This window comes from Podarcis liolepis, assembly GCF_965112155.1.
Source record: "Podarcis liolepis genome assembly, chromosome: 3".
Classification (NCBI taxonomy): Eukaryota; Metazoa; Chordata; class Lepidosauria; order Squamata; family Lacertidae; genus Podarcis; species Podarcis liolepis.
The window spans coordinates 105216495-105235131 of NC_139557.1; the positions used below are offsets into that span (position 1 = coordinate 105216495).

General features: G+C 40.2%; 1 protein-coding gene and 1 long non-coding RNA gene across 2 annotated transcripts; both read right to left on the reverse strand.

The window, feature by feature from the left end:
- Positions 1-259: 259 nt before the first annotated feature.
- Positions 260-17697, reverse strand: CALM2 (calmodulin 2). Its single transcript, XM_083496202.1, has 6 exons — positions 17491-17697; positions 10180-10210; positions 3968-4111; positions 3788-3894; positions 2019-2154; positions 260-896 (listed from the first exon to the last, which is right to left on the reverse strand). The coding sequence occupies exons 1-6, from the start codon at positions 17491-17493 to the stop codon at positions 868-870; spliced, it is 450 nt and encodes a 149-aa protein (XP_083352328.1). The 5' UTR covers positions 17494-17697; the 3' UTR covers positions 260-867.
- LOC310703708 lies at positions 5140-10173 on the reverse strand. The gene is made up of 2 exons (XR_014524327.1): positions 7395-10173; positions 5140-6911 (listed from the first exon to the last, which is right to left on the reverse strand). It is a non-coding gene; the product is annotated as an uncharacterized lncRNA (long non-coding RNA).
- Positions 17698-18637: the final 940 nt, after the last annotated feature.

Here is an 18637-nt window from a genome sequence, read left to right on the forward strand (position 1 = left end):
TATGGCCACAGCTCCCAACTTAGAACCATCTCCAGCAACACCCCAAAACCAGTCCCTTACAGTTGAGTGTGTCTGTACAGAATAGATCAATGATGTCATGTGTTAATAGAGGCATTACAGATAACAAATACCTAACACAGAAACTCCAATGGGCCATCTCCCCGACATTCCTAAGTCTGTATCTGCAGTTCCTATTGAAGTATCAAGAATTAACATGACAAGAGATATACAAGATGTTTAAAGAGACAGAGGAACAATATGGGTTAATTGTAATTTTTTATTGGAAAACAAATATACAACTTGGAATGGATTTGAGGCAAGTTGTGCCATAAGCAGATTCTTTTGAAAATAAGTGGCTGAACAAAAGTTTTAAAAGCATAGTAACCATAGAATAAAAGGTCTTCTGGTACAGGACCAGCAGTACAAAAAATAGTGTACGAGTACCTGGATAATACACCCGTTTTGCAATAGTGCAAACTTTTTAAGTTCCATATTGTTGACTGTCCATAGTCCACACAGAGTTAAGACTACATTTCAACAACATGCTAATTTTCCTAAAAGAACTAATTTTAAAACAGGCATAACCTACTAGATGTTCCCTCATTTGACCAACACATCATCTAGCTTTAGAAGTGTGGAAGGGCTTAAATATCCAGAGTAAGCCACATGCAAACATTTGTTACTTTGATCATTTTCCCAAAATATCAGGATGACAGATAAAGGGAAAAACATGGAGGAATGAGTTTGTTACTATACATGCATATTCTCTTGACAGTAGGGGGAAACCTTTTACAGATAAGTTACAAACAGAGAAAAAGGCAAATAAACAATTTGTACAAGAAATTTAACACATTCTGTACAGTGTCTTCACTTTGCTGTCATCATTTGTACAAACTCTGTAGAAGAAAAGAGACAGTCATGTTTATTCAAGTATTTCTGCAACATGTTCGTATTAAGAATCAACTTGCTACATTAAGTGCTTCTACTTATTAGAAATACTGTTAATGGTAGCTCTCTATAACTTAGGCAGATATAGTTCAGATATATATTAAATGACAATAAGGATTTTTAAAAAATGATTTATATCCTGCCTTTTCCCAAGCAGGGATTCAAGGCATCTTCCAACATTAATAAAAACAAGCTAGTTAAAAATAATCAAAATACACTGGAAGACATTTAAAAGCAACAATTAAAATAACAACTTATGACTACTAGTAGCTCCCCTCCTTGCATTAATAAACAGTTCTCAGTTTTCTTTCAAAACTTCTTTTAAACTTCTTATCTACCTAACTGAAAAGCTATCCATCTAGGGATCTACATGAAGATTTCAAATATTAGACACACCATATTAGTTTCCTAGGTCACCTGGCTCCCAGTATGTCTATCTTTTAGGGACTAGATTAAGGCATTTTTTTTTATCCTTACAGATATTTTAATGGCTAGTATTTTAAGTATTAGAAGAATGCTGTATTTCAAACATTAGAAGTTCATGATATTTTAATTATTTTGTTTTGCTTTTATAATGCAAATGAAACTGCCCTGAAATAAGTACTTTGAAGGGTGGCATATAAATGCCTTAAATAAAATAGCCCAACTGCATGTTCTAAGCCCAGGGCAATATCTGTTTAGTGAGTTTTACATAAGTGATCAACTTAAACTACAATGGCACTTCTGAACAAACCTAACAGCTATGTACTATGATAAAAAGTCACTGTCTGCATTACACTGAGAACAGACCACTTTCCTACTGTACAGAAATATGCAAAGTTTATTATTCATTATTTATTAATTAAGCATATTTAAGTTTGTGGCAGAATGGTAGTTAGACCATATTGAACTATACTAGCTTTGCTGCAAATGCTGAAGCAGCAGCAGCAGCAGCAAAGAATGCAAGTATGGAATATCCCAACATGTGCATGGAAACAAACCTTATTTGTATTCTGGCCAGTAAGTTCAGGCAGCTATATTAGTCAATGAGGGCTATATTAGTCAATGAGAAAATCAGTTATCAATTTTACCTTCATAGTTTACTTGACCATCCCCATCAATATCTGCTTCTCTAATCATCTCATCAACTTCTTCATCTGTTAATTTCTCTCCAAGATTTGTCATCACATGGCGAAGCTCTGCAGCACTAATATAACCATTACCATCCTGTAAAACATTTACAAGTAGTTTGTTGAGCTTTGCTATATTCAGCTGTGTGCAAGTTAGTACTTATGCAACAGGAAATAAATGCCAGAAACTGCCTTGATCAGGCATAACTTCCATTTTTTAATCCACTATTCCCTTCAAATCCCACCCTTGCCTAGAGGTGCACAACATGGCCAGAAATTTTGAGCTACTTAAAATTTATAGCACCATCTGTATTTTGGACTGCCTTGGGTATAAAATCAACATGCAGGTCACTTAAATTATGAATGGTGTTGCCACTACGTAAATTCTCCCTGGAATTGTTTATACCTTTATTGTTTTGTAAGAAACATATCATTTAAATTTCAGAAACCAGTCATATTATGCAGTTGCTGACTAGCTAGATTGTTGCTTGGTTTGCATCACAAGACTTCCACAACGGAGTATCTGAATTACAGATAGGTAGCCGTGTTGGTCTGCCATAGTCAAAATAAAAAAATTCCTTCCAGTAGCACCTTAAAGACCAACTAAGCACCTTAAAGTAGCACCTTAAAGACCAACTAAGTTAGTTCTTGGTATGAGCTTTCGTGTGCATGCACACTTCTTCAAATACAGAGTATCTGAAGAAGTATCTTCAGAGTATCTTCTGAAGATACTCAATGGTATCTGAAGAAGTGTGCATGCACACGAAAGCTCATACCAGTAACAAACTTAGTTGGTCTCTAAGGTGCTACTGGAAGGAATTTTTTTATTTTGTTTGGAGTAAAGAGTGTTATTATGAAATAGTTCCAACATAGCCAAGCCTAGGTTTTGCAGGGCAGTAGCGATATGAATGAATGCCTACTCTTTATGAGTTGTCACAGTATCTGAGGGCTTCCTTTATCTGCCTCAGCAAGAACTACTTAATAGGAAATAAGAATATCTAAAAATTGTTCTGCGAACATACACCAATTTGTTAATGGGTTAAGAACATAAAAACAGCTGACTAGATCAGGGCAAAGGCCTGTTCTCACAGGGAGCATATATGACAGGTTCAAGAGCTCATGAGAGGTTTAGTTTCAACTTCCAACTGTTGCTTGATCTTTTTCAGAAATGTCACAAAGTAACTGGACGTAAGATCTTAAACAGTAACAAATTCTCAAAATGCTCATGACATGGGTTAAGCAATAAAATGTATCAACAGCAGACGTATCAGAACCAGTTAGGAACCAACCTCCTAAAAGCATTTATAGGAGAGAGTATGAAGAAGTGTTTTAAAGAACTGACACTTTGATATATTTTTTTACAATCAAGCAGTATATAAATGTTATGAAATAAATCACCTGAACAGCCCCCACAGTTCTGAGGCTACCACCCCAAAGTCCTGCTTTTTGTAGACACCAATTTGTTAACCAAATAAGATGATACTTTAAGTAGGGCCTCACCAGCACACCTCAAGTTGCATCTAAATTCATATGAATTCATATCAGGGCTTCCGGAGATTAAGAATCTGACCTGTTTCTCAGCACTAAGTTTAATTGATTGAGATAAACAACCCAGCCAAATGGAGAGTGAATGCTAACTTAGCTGAAACTAGAAATCTGGTGCTGAATATGAAAATTCTCTGAATTTGCAGTTTCAGATATTCCCCCTCCCGAGTGTATTAATTGAATACCTTATCAAATACACGGAATGCTTCTCTAATTTCCTCCTCGCTGTCTGTATCCTTCATTTTTCTTGCCATCATTGTCAAAAATTCAGGGAAGTCAATTGTGCCATTGCCTGTAAGATAATTTGGTTGTTAAATGAAAGCCATTGGTTTTGGAGCAACTTAACTATTTTAGAAGAAGCTTACCATCAGCATCTACTTCATTGATCATGTCCTGTAACTCTGCTTCTGTTGGATTCTGCCCAAGTGACCTCATCACTGTCCCCAGTTCTTTTGTCGTTATAGTACCATCTCCATCCTTATCAAATAGCGAAAAGGCTTCCTTGAATTCTATAGGGTACAAAGATTAGACAGCTTAAAATTAAATATATGCTTGTACAACTTTATATTTCTACAAACTCTTTTAAACTGCACAGGAATTGAGAAGCATTAAGCACAATGAATGAATCCAAAGAAACTAAAGCACATCCAGGTCCAAACTAAGATGGTTTCAGCAAGATCTGAGGCATCTAACATTTTCTGAACACTCTCTTATGTAACCTGCCTTGAGCAGAGCAGAAGCCAGGGTTGTTTTTCAAGCTGACCTGCATTGTATACAAGTGGCAAAGTCTTGCCAAGAATGTAATTGCAGAGTAGCCCTGCTAGATCAGACCAAAGGCCCATGATTTTCACAAGTGATCAGCCAATTTTTCAACCAGTTTACAGCGTGTCAAGTCAACTGTTTGAATTCTTTTGTACTTGAAAAGCCATAACCATTATTTCCTCATAGAAAAGGTTCTCTAATACCTTATCCATCATTTGTTCCTTTCTGTATCTTTCCCTGTGGTTTATTTGCATGGAGTGACCAGATACAGTATATTCCAAACATGGTAGCATCATAGTTGCATATACTAACATTATGATAGGCTGTTTATTTTCAATGCCTTTCTTAGTAATTCTGAGTACCGTTTTCTTTTTTCCACTGTCACAGCATAGGAAGTGGTCCACAATTACATAATACTTCCTGAATGGTTACCACCAATTCAAGTACATTACATTTACAATATGAGTACCTTTATTCCTCCATAACTGTCCTCAGGTAGTTATGGGAACAATAATATGACCCTAGTAGCAGGTTTCCAGGCCAAAAAGCTTCCAAAGTTGACTGTTATTTCATTTATTGATTGTTACCTATGAAGCACCTTGAAGCTATTTGTTCTGCTGGAGGTTTTCAGTGCACTGTATATATAGCATGCTAGCTACTTTGCCCATGTATAGAACCAGAGGTATCTATTATTTTACCAATTATCACTTTTCTACCAAGTTTCTCACATTCCCTAATATTCATGTCCTTTTCTAGTAATGAACAGCAGTCTATATTTTTGAGTCTTTTATTACATCGGATTTGTGCCACTTTATTTTTTATTATTAATTTATTTATACCCCACCTTTTATCCTGACAGGACTGAAGAATACTTTTGAAAGGCTCTCCATTATCTCTGCATGTTCACAGATTTTATTCTACCCTTAATTTTAAGAGCACAGACTGTTCAATCCCCTATTGAACGTGACCATGTAAGGTTAGATGCTCAGCTGCAGAGAAAAACAGGATAACTAACCTCTTTGATAGTTAAAGAACAGAGCTGAATAGATGCTGATAATCTTGTTGAGATAAGAGCAGAAGTTTTGATAGGAATAGAATATCAGTATTAATTTGCTCAAAGGGGAGATATATGGAAAAATGGATATATAGAATGAGATACAGTCGTACCTTGGATCTCAAACACGTTGGCTCCCGAACAATCAAAGCCTGAAAGTGAGTGTTCCTGTTTTCGAAAGCCAAACGTCCGGCACAGCTTCCGATTGGCTGCAGGAGCTTCCTGCAGCCATGCTTTGGTTTCCCTACATTTCGGAAGTCGAACCGACTTCCGGAACAGATTCCGTTCAACTTCCAAGGTATGACTGTATAGGATTGTGGAATGGAACTCTGAAGTGGATGCTCCTATGGATGGAAGAATTTCACTAATTCTCTCCTTCCATGTGCAGCACCTTCCTATCCTTCTGCCCATAGGAAAATCCTGGATTGGCTCACCTCTGTGTTGACAGTAGTTTATCACAAACTGCTATGACCATGGCATGGCACACCTGTTAAACAGTTTGAAATTTATGGAACTAACAGATCAGTCTTGGAAATTTGACTAAGAAAATGAAGAAAATGAAGTTTGATAGATGCCCCACTGCTAAACTGTACTGTGGGTTCTGGCAACCAAGAATGAAAAATCTTCCTGCATTCAGATTAGTGTGGTAAGATCAGTAAATGGTTTGAACTTTTTTTAAAAGTAGGAACAGTGAAGAGGAGTATGTGGCCCTCCAGATGTTTCTAGAATTCCCAACTCACATCAGCTCTAGCAGTCATGTTCCATGGTCATAGATGGCGGGAACTGCAGTCCAACAACATCTGGAGGGCCAAAAGCTTCCCTTCCCTGCTTTAAATTGACTCCAATTACAGCGAGACTCCAAATACTGCAGTATCATCCCATGTTTCTCAGTTTTTCCATGACCTTCAGACAGCATTTAAGCAGGTTTCAAGCTTGAACTGAAAGATCAGTTCAGACTACTACACTCATTACTGTTTTATTTGTTTCAACAGTTTATCCAAAGCTTTATGGCAAAAAAAACCCTCCTCTCAGTAGTTAAAGTATCTTTTTAGTTTTACATTAGGGATATTTGTTTCTTTCAGTTAACCAGGAAAAAGCCAAATATGTTAAGGTTAAGACCAGTTTACACATTCAGCAGAATCAAGTAGCATTTCCCCCCTGTATTAAACAACTTTGGTAGATGCATGTATAAATGTCATTTTACGAACCCTGTAAACACACACAGAGAAAGATTTAAACATAATGTTAGACTTGAATCCCTGTTATGGATTTCTACATTAGGGAGCTCCCCTCCCCCACCACAGGAAAATATAAATCCCTCTACCTCCCACACCATGATGTTGTAAGAGTCCAGGAAAATATTTCACTGGGTTCTGCCTTGGTTTAGTTTAGGACTTGGAGAAATGTAGCAAAGAAGGAATATGCCACATACAATTCATACTTCTGAGTGGTGACTACTTAAGAGTCGATAGCTAGGATAACATAGGTTTGCACTGCCGTAGCCTCTATCCTAAGGCTGTTGTAAAAAGCAAATCTAATGCATGCCTCCTGTTACTTCCTGGAATTTGGAAGCCATGTTTAAACCTAGCCTGTAGCCAAAAGATTCACTTTTAACCTTAATCTTTTTTTTAAGTTTAAGGTTCTTGCAAAACAAAAAAACAGTCATGTGGCACCTCGAAAGACTGTTGTTTTTGCTGTAGGAGACTAACACAGCTACTCTGCTAGAAACTTATTATATGCATAGCAGCTGTTGATGTGCTTCTGGACACAATTCAAATTGCTGATTATGTTTTCTTAAAGTATGACTTCTTAGGGCCAGGTTTATCTGAAGGACCACCTTCTACGTGAGACTGCCCAAGTTTTAACACCTTTAAGGATCTCTATGTCCAGCCAATAATTAAGGCATGTTCAGCACAGACATGAGAAAGGGCCTTTATGGTAGCAGCGTCCAGGCTCTGGATTCTACTCATAGGCACTTGTCCACACTGTAGTCCACCTAACCCTACAGACCTTGTCAATAAATGAAGACCTTTTTGTTTATACAGGCTTTTGACCTGCTAATATTTGTTTTTCTACTGTGTAAACCACTCTGGTTTTTTTATTTGTATTTTTAATATGGATTTTTATATTTTATATTTTACTACTGCTGGCTACCTTGGGCACCTAGGTATCAAAAGATGAGGTGCATGTTTAAATACTCCATTTGCTTTCTCTCTGCCACTTATGCACCTCTTTAATCTCATGTTCACAAACACCACTGTTATTCACTGAAGCACAAGTTAAATATCAGAAATGTGGAATATAATATGAATCCCTCAGAACTTTCCCTATACCACACTATTCTATTCTTTAATAAGAAACTTTATTTTATTTACTACATTTATATACCACCTTTATCTTTCAAGGATCAAGGTGGTGTACATGGTTCCCCTGCTCCTCATTTCATCCTCACAACAGCCTTGTGAGGTAGGTTAGGCTAAGAGATGGTGACTGGCCCCAGGTCACCTAGGGAGCTTCACAGCTGAGTGGATTCAAACCCTGCTCTCCCAGGTCCTAGCCCAATGCTCTAATCATTACGCCACACTGGCTCTACTTTATTTTCCTTTATGATACTGTATACCTTCTATCAATATGCCGACAGTGGACACATTTATCCCATGTTTTATGCAAAAACGTGTTCCACTGGTTTAGTATCCTGACACATCTTGATGTGGTTCCCACTAGGGTTCAGCTGTGCAACTTTTGACAAAATACACCAACACTTGCATGGTGCTCTTTATCTAGCTTCTGAACACTTACCACTTCTTAAGGCTCAATATGAGTATCGCTCAGCCTAGAACATGTGAAAAAAATGTATATTTTCTATGTGCAGAATGGGTGGCAAACCGCATGAATAAGTGCTGTCCATTCAACCCAATACAGCAAGCTGTGTCTACAACTGTCAGCATACTTTTTAAATGTAAGGATGGGAAAGGAAGGATAAAACTTGCCCATTACAAAGGCACTTACTATTCATAACTAGCCCTTACTCCCATCTTGCAGAATCACACTATATACCATTTATAATCAATGCTCTACACATCAGGAATCAAAGAAATGGCAAATAATTTTTTAAGGGCTGGTTAACTCAAGCGTTTTAGTTCTATCCAGTGGCTGGCCTAGTAGATTCCTCAGGGAAGGTGAGGAAATACCTTTCGAGTATGGAGTACCTAGTACATGCCCTGGATTAAGCTTTCTGTCTACTGTATTAAAACCACTTAGGGAAGTTACTAAAATCCCAATAAATGAAAAATGTTTTCCTAAGATTTTAAGATTACATCAGCAACTTGCTCTATATTCAATAGCCACAGAACATTTTTTAAACTGCCGCTTTATTTTTATTGCTTTTTATTGTTGATCACTTTAGAACAAGGTTAGTAGACAACTGAGTTTTATACACTTGGTAATATTCAAATATTCAGAGGGCAGCTTTAAATAAAGGGCATCTCATTCCCAAAACTTAAATGCCCAATTTCCCCCATTGTATACAGGAATCTATGCAACAATAACACTACTTTCATACACACCTTAACAGTAGTAGCATAGAATGTTCACCCCTTCTATTATCAGTGCAAAGTATCACAACATTTGCCATTAGACACTTTTCTAGAGACCTGACATGCATTGGACCATGGAAAGCAGCTTACCCATCTTGTCCCACATAAATGCAGGCCCTGAATTTTGGGAATATCCTTCCACCAGCATAGTGTTAGCTATGCTTTAAAAGTATTAATGAATATAAATTATACCTGATTTGAGAACTTTTAAAATGAGCTACTTGATAAACATAAAATCACCATATCACTCAACGCTATCAATTGAAGGCTACAAATGGTGTAGCAGTTGATTTGATTCACTAACCAGCAGGTGTTAGCTACACCAATATTATTTAAGTGCTTGTGTTCAATGGAAACTGTACAAAACCAATGTTTATTCTGACCAGCTACAAAGAAGTGTTTTTTCTACACATGCACGCAATTTCTTTTGATGCTACCATGCAACTGTTTGCTGATTTCCACAGTTTGGTGTGGTCACAAACTATTAAACAACTGGCATCATACATGTTAAGAGACTATTAAACCTAACTGCACTGGATACACGTGAATAACTACATTATTCAACTACCTGGGTTGTGGCAGCATCTTTAAAAAAATTAAAAGTGAAGTTGATCATTAAACTTGGGCTTGAATTAAGCAAAGTTTTACCACTCGACAAATATTAATGATCTGAGGTACAAAAATCTAAATAATCACATACACAGAATCAATCCCCCAAACCAAAAATACTAGTATCTTAATTTCTTTATCTTATTTGGTTAATAGCAACAAAGGAGTGGGGAGTCAGTATGAATCCAGATTGTGTAACTTGCTGCACAAGGAGAGAAAGCTTGTAAATGTGTATGCTGCTTGTAGTACAGAAGTGCACACATGCCAATTTGTTACAGCAAGAAAAGCAAGTATTATAGGCAATGCAACAGTTCTATCCTGTGAGTTATGAATGTCAGGAAGTCATGTGTAGTTAGTTCTTAGTTATATAATAAAATTAGGGGTACTGATAAAAATAAGGCTGTGTGACACAAGAAATGTTTATCTTCTAATTATTAGTTCTACAATACTACTTATAGCATCACAGCTACTTATAACTACAAAGTTGCACATCAACTGAAAACTACGCAAGTTTTATATCACCATGATCACAAGTAGTGTATATTTAGAATCTCACCTGCAATCTGCTCTTCTGTCAGTTGATCAGCCTATAAAGATAAAGGGAAATTAAATTAGTACCTTGAAAATTGACATCCTACTTACAGATTTGCCTGCTCCTAAAAACACCGCTATTTCCACATAAAGCTTGGCAAGGAATCATTTTGGGAATGCCAGAATCAGAAAAAAATTCTGAATGGACATTAAGTCTACTTGGGTTCAATCTGGGCACTGCCTTTCAATAAAGAATGGGTCTAATATCCCAGTAGCCCTTGGTCCACTGCAAACTGATGGGGGTGGGGGTGATCCTGCATGCCCTTCTCATACAGCTGCAGTTTTTATGAAGGGAAGAGGAGTTATCTGCATCAGATGATTTTCTGGCTGACAGCTGGGACAGGTTGAGCTCTCATCCCTTGCCCTTACGTAGCAGCCAACTGCTTGGGTGCAGCAGAGAAACTAAGCCAGATGGCAGTTTGCTCAAGCGATATTCTACCTCAAATTAAATGATGCAAAACAAACAGACAGCACAGTGCTGAAGCGGCTTTGTGTTGGGCATGATCAAAGTGAATCGTAACAATGGAGAACTAAAGATTGATATCCAATATTGTACCCAGTAAATTTCACAAATGTGATGACATGTCACTTAACCAGAAAACTATTTAAACTAAATTGTGCATCAAGGATTCATTTGATATGACTGGAACTAGAGGCCTAGCCAATTACTTGTCATAACACTATAGAGACTGTACATCAACAGTACTATGTGTTCCCTGGCACTAAGAGCAGTTTTCAATTGCCCTGAAGCTCTGGAACAATATTCATCTGAGGCATAGAATAATCCTTTCAGATATTACGAAGAACCTGCCATATATTCAGCTTGAGCAAGCTCATGACTTTGAGTAGGGCACATATGCCAATTTCTATGGAGAGCCTCACCTTAACTTGCAATCCTGTTGACCAAATTTAAACTGAATGGGAATTTATGTTCTTTGGACTGGAAAGCAGACTGGTTGTGCAACACTTATTGTAGGGAATAATGCACAATAGGTATCATGCTTTAAAATATACACTTCTTGGGGAAAAGTAATGTTACTGGGTTATGTCAAGAACCCCAATGGGGCTTCCTGCAGCATAAACTGAGCTATACTTGTATGTTACAGGTTGCATCAAAAGTTCCCATGTGGTTCAAGTCCAATATGTTCACAGAAACCACAGCAAAATGCGAGCAGGATTTTAAACATCTTAACCACATCCTGCTTCTTTCAGGTGCAAATATAGATTTTCCTCAATGCAAACTTAATTTTCAACATTAAGAGTAATAATGGTTTTATAGAAAAAACACATCTTAGATGTGCATCATGGAAAGTTACTATAAATGAGAAATGTTTGTTGTTGTCAAAAGTGAACTGTAATTCTTCCAAGAAACAGATATATGAAAAATGTTTTAAATTCTACTAAGTCTCTTAGCATTCGTAAGTTTCATAAACACCAAAAAATCTCAAGTTGCAGTCAGCAGTATCTTACAATTGTATTTCAGATTTTAAATATAGCATTAATTTATATTATGTAAGATGACAAGGCTATTCTCCACAATACAAAAACCCCTATACGTACAAATCTGTCTTCAATTTTAAAAAAGCCTAGTGAAAACTGCATGCAAGTATAAAGTGTTAAGTAGCATATTCACCCAATAGTATTAATATTACTTATTAATAGTATCATACAATGAAATGTTAAGAATATTGAAATCAATAAAATCAAGTTAACATTTTCAAAAGTATGATTTCATTACCTATTTTCCAAAGGATCCCAAAATTTAGGAGAGGTTACCAATGCCACACCTCCCTTGGAAAAAACTATCTATATCCTCTTTATTGGAACCAAAATGAGAGGTTGGTTATATTGTCTTATTTTAAACCCCCCACCTGAAGCCAAGTTATATTACATCAGATTAGTCATAATACGAAAGCATTTCAGTTTGCATCATGTAGCACAGTGCCCTTCAATCTCGGGTCACCAAATGGTGTTGGATTACAACCCTCATTATCCCCAGTCAGTTTAGCCAATATTAGGAATGATGGTAGCCCAATGTAGCACCTGGAAACCCAAAGGTCCAGAACACTAATTTTTAGCCCAGTCTGCCACAGAACCATAGTCCAATCTACCACAGAACCATTCAACCAATTTTAACTGACCATATTAAGCCGAGCAGTAGCAACCTCCTTCACCAGCAGGCCACCTGAACTGTTCTCTGGATACAACAGAAATTAATGTTCAAATCTGTCACATTTTCAAGTAATCTTCGCTTTTATAGTCCCAGATTCAATTATTTTCAGGTTAAGTTGCAAGCCCCCCCAATCTCCAACTAGATATACAATAAATTTCCAATTACAGGCAGTGACCATTTTGTGCATGTTTAACTGACGGACACATAGGTCATTTTCGACTTGAAAAAGGGTGGGGAGATGCGTGCTCCGCTGACACGTGCAAATGCCTAGGACGCAACCACCGCGCAAATAGGGAGTTCCTTGTACATACATATGAACCAAAGTGGAATGACACGAACTGCCTTCCCCATACTCAAGCTTCCTACAGCTTAGTTACTAAAGAGAAAGGTGACAAGATACTGAAGGATGGGACTTAATTGTTCTGGCACAAATATATTTGAAGCCTTGGTGCATCATTGTATGTTGCTGGTAAGCTTTCTTCTAGATGGCTTTCAAATCACAAGCTACACAGGCCTGCACTTCATAATCCTATAGTGGACTGCATTCCATTTAAAGATACCAGACCTAAGGTGCACCTCAGTATGTATTTCAACAAAGTAAGTCTTTAGTTTTATAAACCAAGATCCTAACTCTCCCTGTGGCCTCAAGTTAGGTAAGAGTGTGTGTGGTGGAAGAGGCAAAAGAAATATACGCAGAAAGGGCTTTTTCAGTTTGCTTCACACCCTTCTACTTTATGAGTTTAACACCATCTATTTTTATATACTGTCTAAATGGCCATACACATATAGCTAAACTTACTGAATGGAAGTAGAGGATGCTGGGGTAGCTATGCATGAAGTGAAGCCTGCAAAAAGCACCACTCTTGGTTACCATTAATACTATGGCTAAAAAAAACATTTAGCAGGAGTCTTGTGAACTTGCTGCTCATTTCCCCTCAGGAAACCGATTCACTGAGACAGTGAAAACAGCAAGACTGAGTAGCCCAGAATCAAAGGCAAGCTCCTGTTTTGGCCATTTTCCCCACCCTCAAATTGATTTGTTAACTCACTTATTGGATCCTGATTACAAATGGAGTGTGTTTCATCTGGTTCACAGGAATCAAGTGTATTTCTGAATAAATGTATGTCAGGTGGGGTGGAGAGAGGTGGATCAGGTATTTCATCCTTACCCACAATCTTACATGAGCAGGGCTTGGGGGATGAGAGGTATTTCAGTCATATACTATATCCCTTATTTGCCAAAGAGCTGCATTGTGCAACATTTGAAGTGTATGGCAACTTTGTATGGCAAGAAGATTTGCTTCAGTAAATTGAATAGACTACGGTGAGTCACTGGTGCAAGCTGTACATTCTGCATATGATCAAGGACCCTGTTCACCTGTTTCGGAGCTAGACCTGCTCCATGAAGCAAGGTGGATCGATTTCAATTACTGGAGTGGGAGGAAGAACCGGTATAAATAAATTGACTTTGAGGTGAAATTTCTAGTTTTGCAATTCATATATTTCCTAGAAAGAGCGCATGCCAATTGCACACATAGCTCATATGTGTTGCATTTATAGAATACTTCCAAACATCTGGTCAGAGTCTAGGTATATACTTGTGGCAAAGAAAGAGGAAACATTTCTTACAAGATGAAGTAATCCAAGACTAAAAAGCATGGTATTATGGGGAAGTTGTGTGAGAAATTCAGATTACGACAGAGAAACTAATGGAAGGTATCATGACGTGCTGGTGTAAACTAGCACTCCTCTATCATGCCAAGGTAAAGTGAGCAAGTTCAAATATGAGGTAGGCCTATGCAAGATGAAAGTGGATCCCTTTATGCAAGCTAGGATTAATGAGGGGCCCACATCCAAGAGGTCATCACCACAGAAGAGTACTACTAATACACTGAACTGACCATGTACTTTCATTAAAAATTACCAGTTATAATACTCTGTAGTAGCTCTATCAAGGGAAACAACAATCTGACCTAAACATCATAGCATGAATGGAATTTTGAGGTGTCGCTACTACCTGCCATTCACATCTACAAGCATCTTAACTTATGCTGCAAGGAAACATATACTAATGAGCTTCAGTGCAGGCTCAGCTGCAATGGAATCTACACAGACCCTGCAACCATCCTGAGGCCCTTCTTCCTGTGCCTCCTCAATGAGAGGTTAGGAGGGTGGCAGCACAAGAATGGGCCTTTTCTGCAGTGAATCTGTATGTGGAATTCTCTCTGCAGGGAAGCCTTTCATTATATACTTTTAGGCACCTGGTGCAAATGTTCCTCTTCAACCAGGCTTTTGACTAACATCCTATACCCTTTCAAATGTGTTTGTGGGAGAGGGATTATTGTTTTGTTCTACTGATGAAGGGCAGTATACAAATTTAATAATGATAGCTTCTAGCTCTCCTGGTGAAACCCATCTCTCTCCATGACATCCCTAATTTCACCCCCCAAAACAAAAGACTTTTAAAGTGTAGAAGGTCGTGAGCAACAGGCTACAGACAAGCTTTGAAAAAAGGAACCAAGGGCTATTTCTGTGTAGATGGGGGGGGGGATGCTTTAAGGCAACTCCATTGAGGACAGAGGGGGAAATAGTGACCAGTAATCCTTATGTGAAGGGGTTCCAGGTTGGAATACTGTGGAAGAAAATATTTGTCAATAGAGAAGGGGCTCTATTGTTGGGAGGCTTTGAACCCAACACCTATACTAACAGCATGGCTATCAACAGATATATGCAATAGGAGCTCCAAAAAGGAGGACGCCAGGAAGAAAGCCTGAGTTTTGGATAAGATCTTCAAAGTGTTTCATTTTCTCCATTAATTTTTTATTCTAGTTTGACCATTTACTCACAATACACTGCTTGAGAAACAAACAGTACCTGGGGAAACAAGGTATCATAGGTAGGCACTAAAAAATTTCCAATGCCTCAAAACAGAAGCCTTTAAAGAATGCAAAGGGTCTGTGGAATTAGGCCAGTGTTCCATCTAGGCCAGTATCTGATTCTCAAGTGGCTGGCCAATGGTAAGTTTATATTCTTAGGTGTTTTTATTCCTAGGTGTCAACTTTTTTTTTATTTTGGAGTGTTTGTGATCTGGCATCTTGGATTTTTCCAGCCTTCAGTATATTCATATTCCAGGCACAACTTCATAATTATCCAGGGTTGGCTGCTTAAGAGACAGCTGCTAAGGCTGATATACCCAAATTAAACATGTTGCAGAACGCTTACAAAATGGTTTACATCTACTCTCCAAATCTAAAGCAATGCACAATTTCTCTCAGGTAGGTCACTATGTTTGCGAGACACAGCACCCAATATATTTAAGGAATGGAAAAGTATTTAGAAGATGGTCAATATTAAGCCTCTCACAGGGTAACAGAAAACAACTTTCATATATTATGCTCATCTTGTAGATGAGGTTCCCAGAATACTAGCACTAACTGGAATCTTGATAGCTTTGAATATCTAAAATTATCACTTGGTATATGAACCTCTACTTTTATGGCCACTGAAAAGCTAGTTTCCCTTGATGAATACATCCACATACAGCCTTAGTGTCAAAATAAATCATTCAACTTCACTTGAGTGAAAAGGTATTATCTGAGCTCATCTAAGCAATTCCTTCAATAGGAAGTGAAAATAAACCCATGACTGCCAAGCCAGAGGTCTGCAGCCATCTCCTTCACAAAGCACACCCTTGCTTTGCAAAAGACTAGGAGTATCAAATCATGCCCAGCTTTCTAATGCCTTTAAGATCTTACAGCAAAATTAGCATGAAAAGATTTTTTCCTTTTACATATCCTTGCTGCGCTCCCAGCGGGAGTCACAGTTGCCATTAGACAAGGAAGCTGCTCTCTCTTCACAAGGGTTTACGCCTAGAGGGAAAACTTGCAGCAACAGCCTCTGCATTATGCTGCTAGATAGTTCAAGCAGACCCTCAGATTGATTGCCTCAAGTCTCCTTCCAAATAAGTGCCTTTATTCCAGTGCATGACAACTCGGTATAACCCTGCCAAGTTTTACTTAATAACGTGACAGCTCGACAGTAGGCATCAACAGAAAAAAACCCTTTACTTTTTAAAAGGATACACAAGAACAGCGAACGGTTTATATTATCTCAGGGGTTACCGGGACCGCACTCTTTAGCTAACAGCACAGGGGTGGGGGAGCCCATGCACCGTCTGCTTCATTCTACCCTCCCCGCCCCGTTCCTTGCACAAACATCATGAAACTCCAAGCCTCTGGGCTTTTGCAGATTGCATTTTCTCATGCGAAGGTCGATCTGCTCTTACAGCTCTCCCTTTCCCCCCTTACCCTTGAGGACGCGCAAAGCTGGCGACCTCGCGCTGCCGTTGTGGATACCCCCTGCATCCCCCATTCCTCCAGGTGCGATCTTGCAATGCATCAAGCAGCAGCAGCACCCCGCAACTTCTCCCTCTCGCAGCCGCCCCCTCCCCGACAACACGCCGTTCCGCATGCACCGAATTTCTCCCCAAATACGCCTTCAAGCCTTAATTTTTTGTTTAGGGGGTGGGGGAGAGAGAGAGAGCGATCAGCGATCGCGGTTCTGGATTCCAGCAGCTGCCTCCCCACCCCCAAGCCGAGGGCTGCCAAGGAAGGGGCGGCGGTGACATCTCGGTTGCTATAACGACGCTGTTGCACCCACCCCGCCCCACATAAACGCGCGCGCGCGCCCCTGCAGCCAACTGCCGCCTGCGCCTGCCTTCTCAGCCGCTCTTCCCCTAAACAAAAATCCCTCGACTAGGCAGAAAACTGCCGCCGACTATGTAGGTTGTGCATATGCGTATTTCTCTCTCGTCCAGAACGCGAGGGAGAAAAAAGCAGCATGGCGCCGAAAACAACTGTCGCCGGTGGTTTGAATTTTGAATCCAGCCGAGGAACGTTGAGATAAAACACACAAGCGGGGGGGGGGGGACGAACCACCTCCCCCGCGCCTCCCCACAGCCCCCCGGGAGGCGGATGTCCTCTCTCCCCCACCCCACCTCGCCTCACACCAGCCTCAGGTTAAAAAGGCGCCGATTGCGCGCGGCCCAACCATCGATCCGAGTTAAAACGCAAACCGCCTCTCCCCGCTCGCCCGTTTGCTAACCATGGTGGCTTGGCCCGGGCTTGGCAGCAGCTAACGCTGAAGACGAAGGCAGCTTCGCTAAGCGCGGTAGGCGGGAGTGGCGCGCTGTCAGTCGTCTCCTCCGCTCCTGCTACCTTAACTGCTCGGCAGCTCTCCTCAGACTGGGCACAGCGCGCCTGCCGGCAGCGCCTCATAAACCACCTCACCGCTCTCCCGGATCCCTCCGCGCTCCTAACCCGCCCCATCTCCCTTCCTTTCCCCCCCGTTTCCAAATCACCATAGAGAAGCCGCGGCGCGGGGCGAAACGAGATCCGGCTCCACGCCCTCAAGCAGCCGTTACCAACCGTCGCTGCGGCTGTCTATCCCTTTTCCTTCCCCACACCGCCACGATGCTGTCAGTCGTCCCCACTCGACGAGAAACAAACAAGGATCGACAAGAAACGAGAAGTCGTAGCTTTTTTTAAAAAAAGAATATAAATAAATTTGAAACGGAGGGACTTTTTCGTAGCGCGGAGGAAGACAAAACGTGCGAGTGAGACAACGACCGAGGGGCTCCGCTGATTGGTGGCTTCGTACCTGCAATGCGTCACTCGGGCATGCACAGTGAGCTGTGGAGCGAGGCGCCCCCTGCGAAGGAGTCAGACTGTGGGAACTGGGGTTATGGGCGTGAAAGGGCGGGCGCGTCCCTAGGAAGAGGCTGGAGCCGCTCAGAGTCTTGAGGGAAGCCGGTGCTGGCGCTGCTGAGCGCCCGAGCGCCGGGATGCGTGTGTATGTGCGCCTCCTGTATATGGAAAGTTCTTGGGCTGAGAGGGAAAAGCTGGATAAGCCTTCTTGGAGAGAGAGAGATGTCAGCAGGGCTGAGTGGAAAGAGCCATGGCTGCGAGGGGGGTGCAAACAACCTCCTCGGGATAATAATAATAATAATAATAATAATAATAATAATAATAATAATAATAATAATAATAATAATAATAAAGAATGAAAAAGCAAAAGGCGTTTCCGAGCCGGGTCAACTTCTGCAGGGGCGCAAAAGGAGTCGCCTGCTGCAGACCTACAACCCGCCCAGCTCCCTTAAGCACGCTTGCAAGCTCGGTGACCTCCCTGCACCGTGGGGCTTAACATGCATGGGCAATGGGGGCTATAAAAGTGGCAGGAGGACTGGTGCAAG

Excerpts from the sequence above, each read along its gene's own strand:
- CALM2 (XM_083496202.1), bottom strand. Across the intron at positions 3,895-3,967 it reads CAATGAAGTAGATGCTGATG|GCAATGGCACAATTGACTTC; the intron begins GTAAGCTTCTTC and ends ATTATCTTACAG. Across the intron at positions 897-2,018 it reads TGGTCAAGTAAACTATGAAG|AGTTTGTACAAATGATGACA; the intron begins GTAAAATTGATA and ends TTTCTTCTACAG.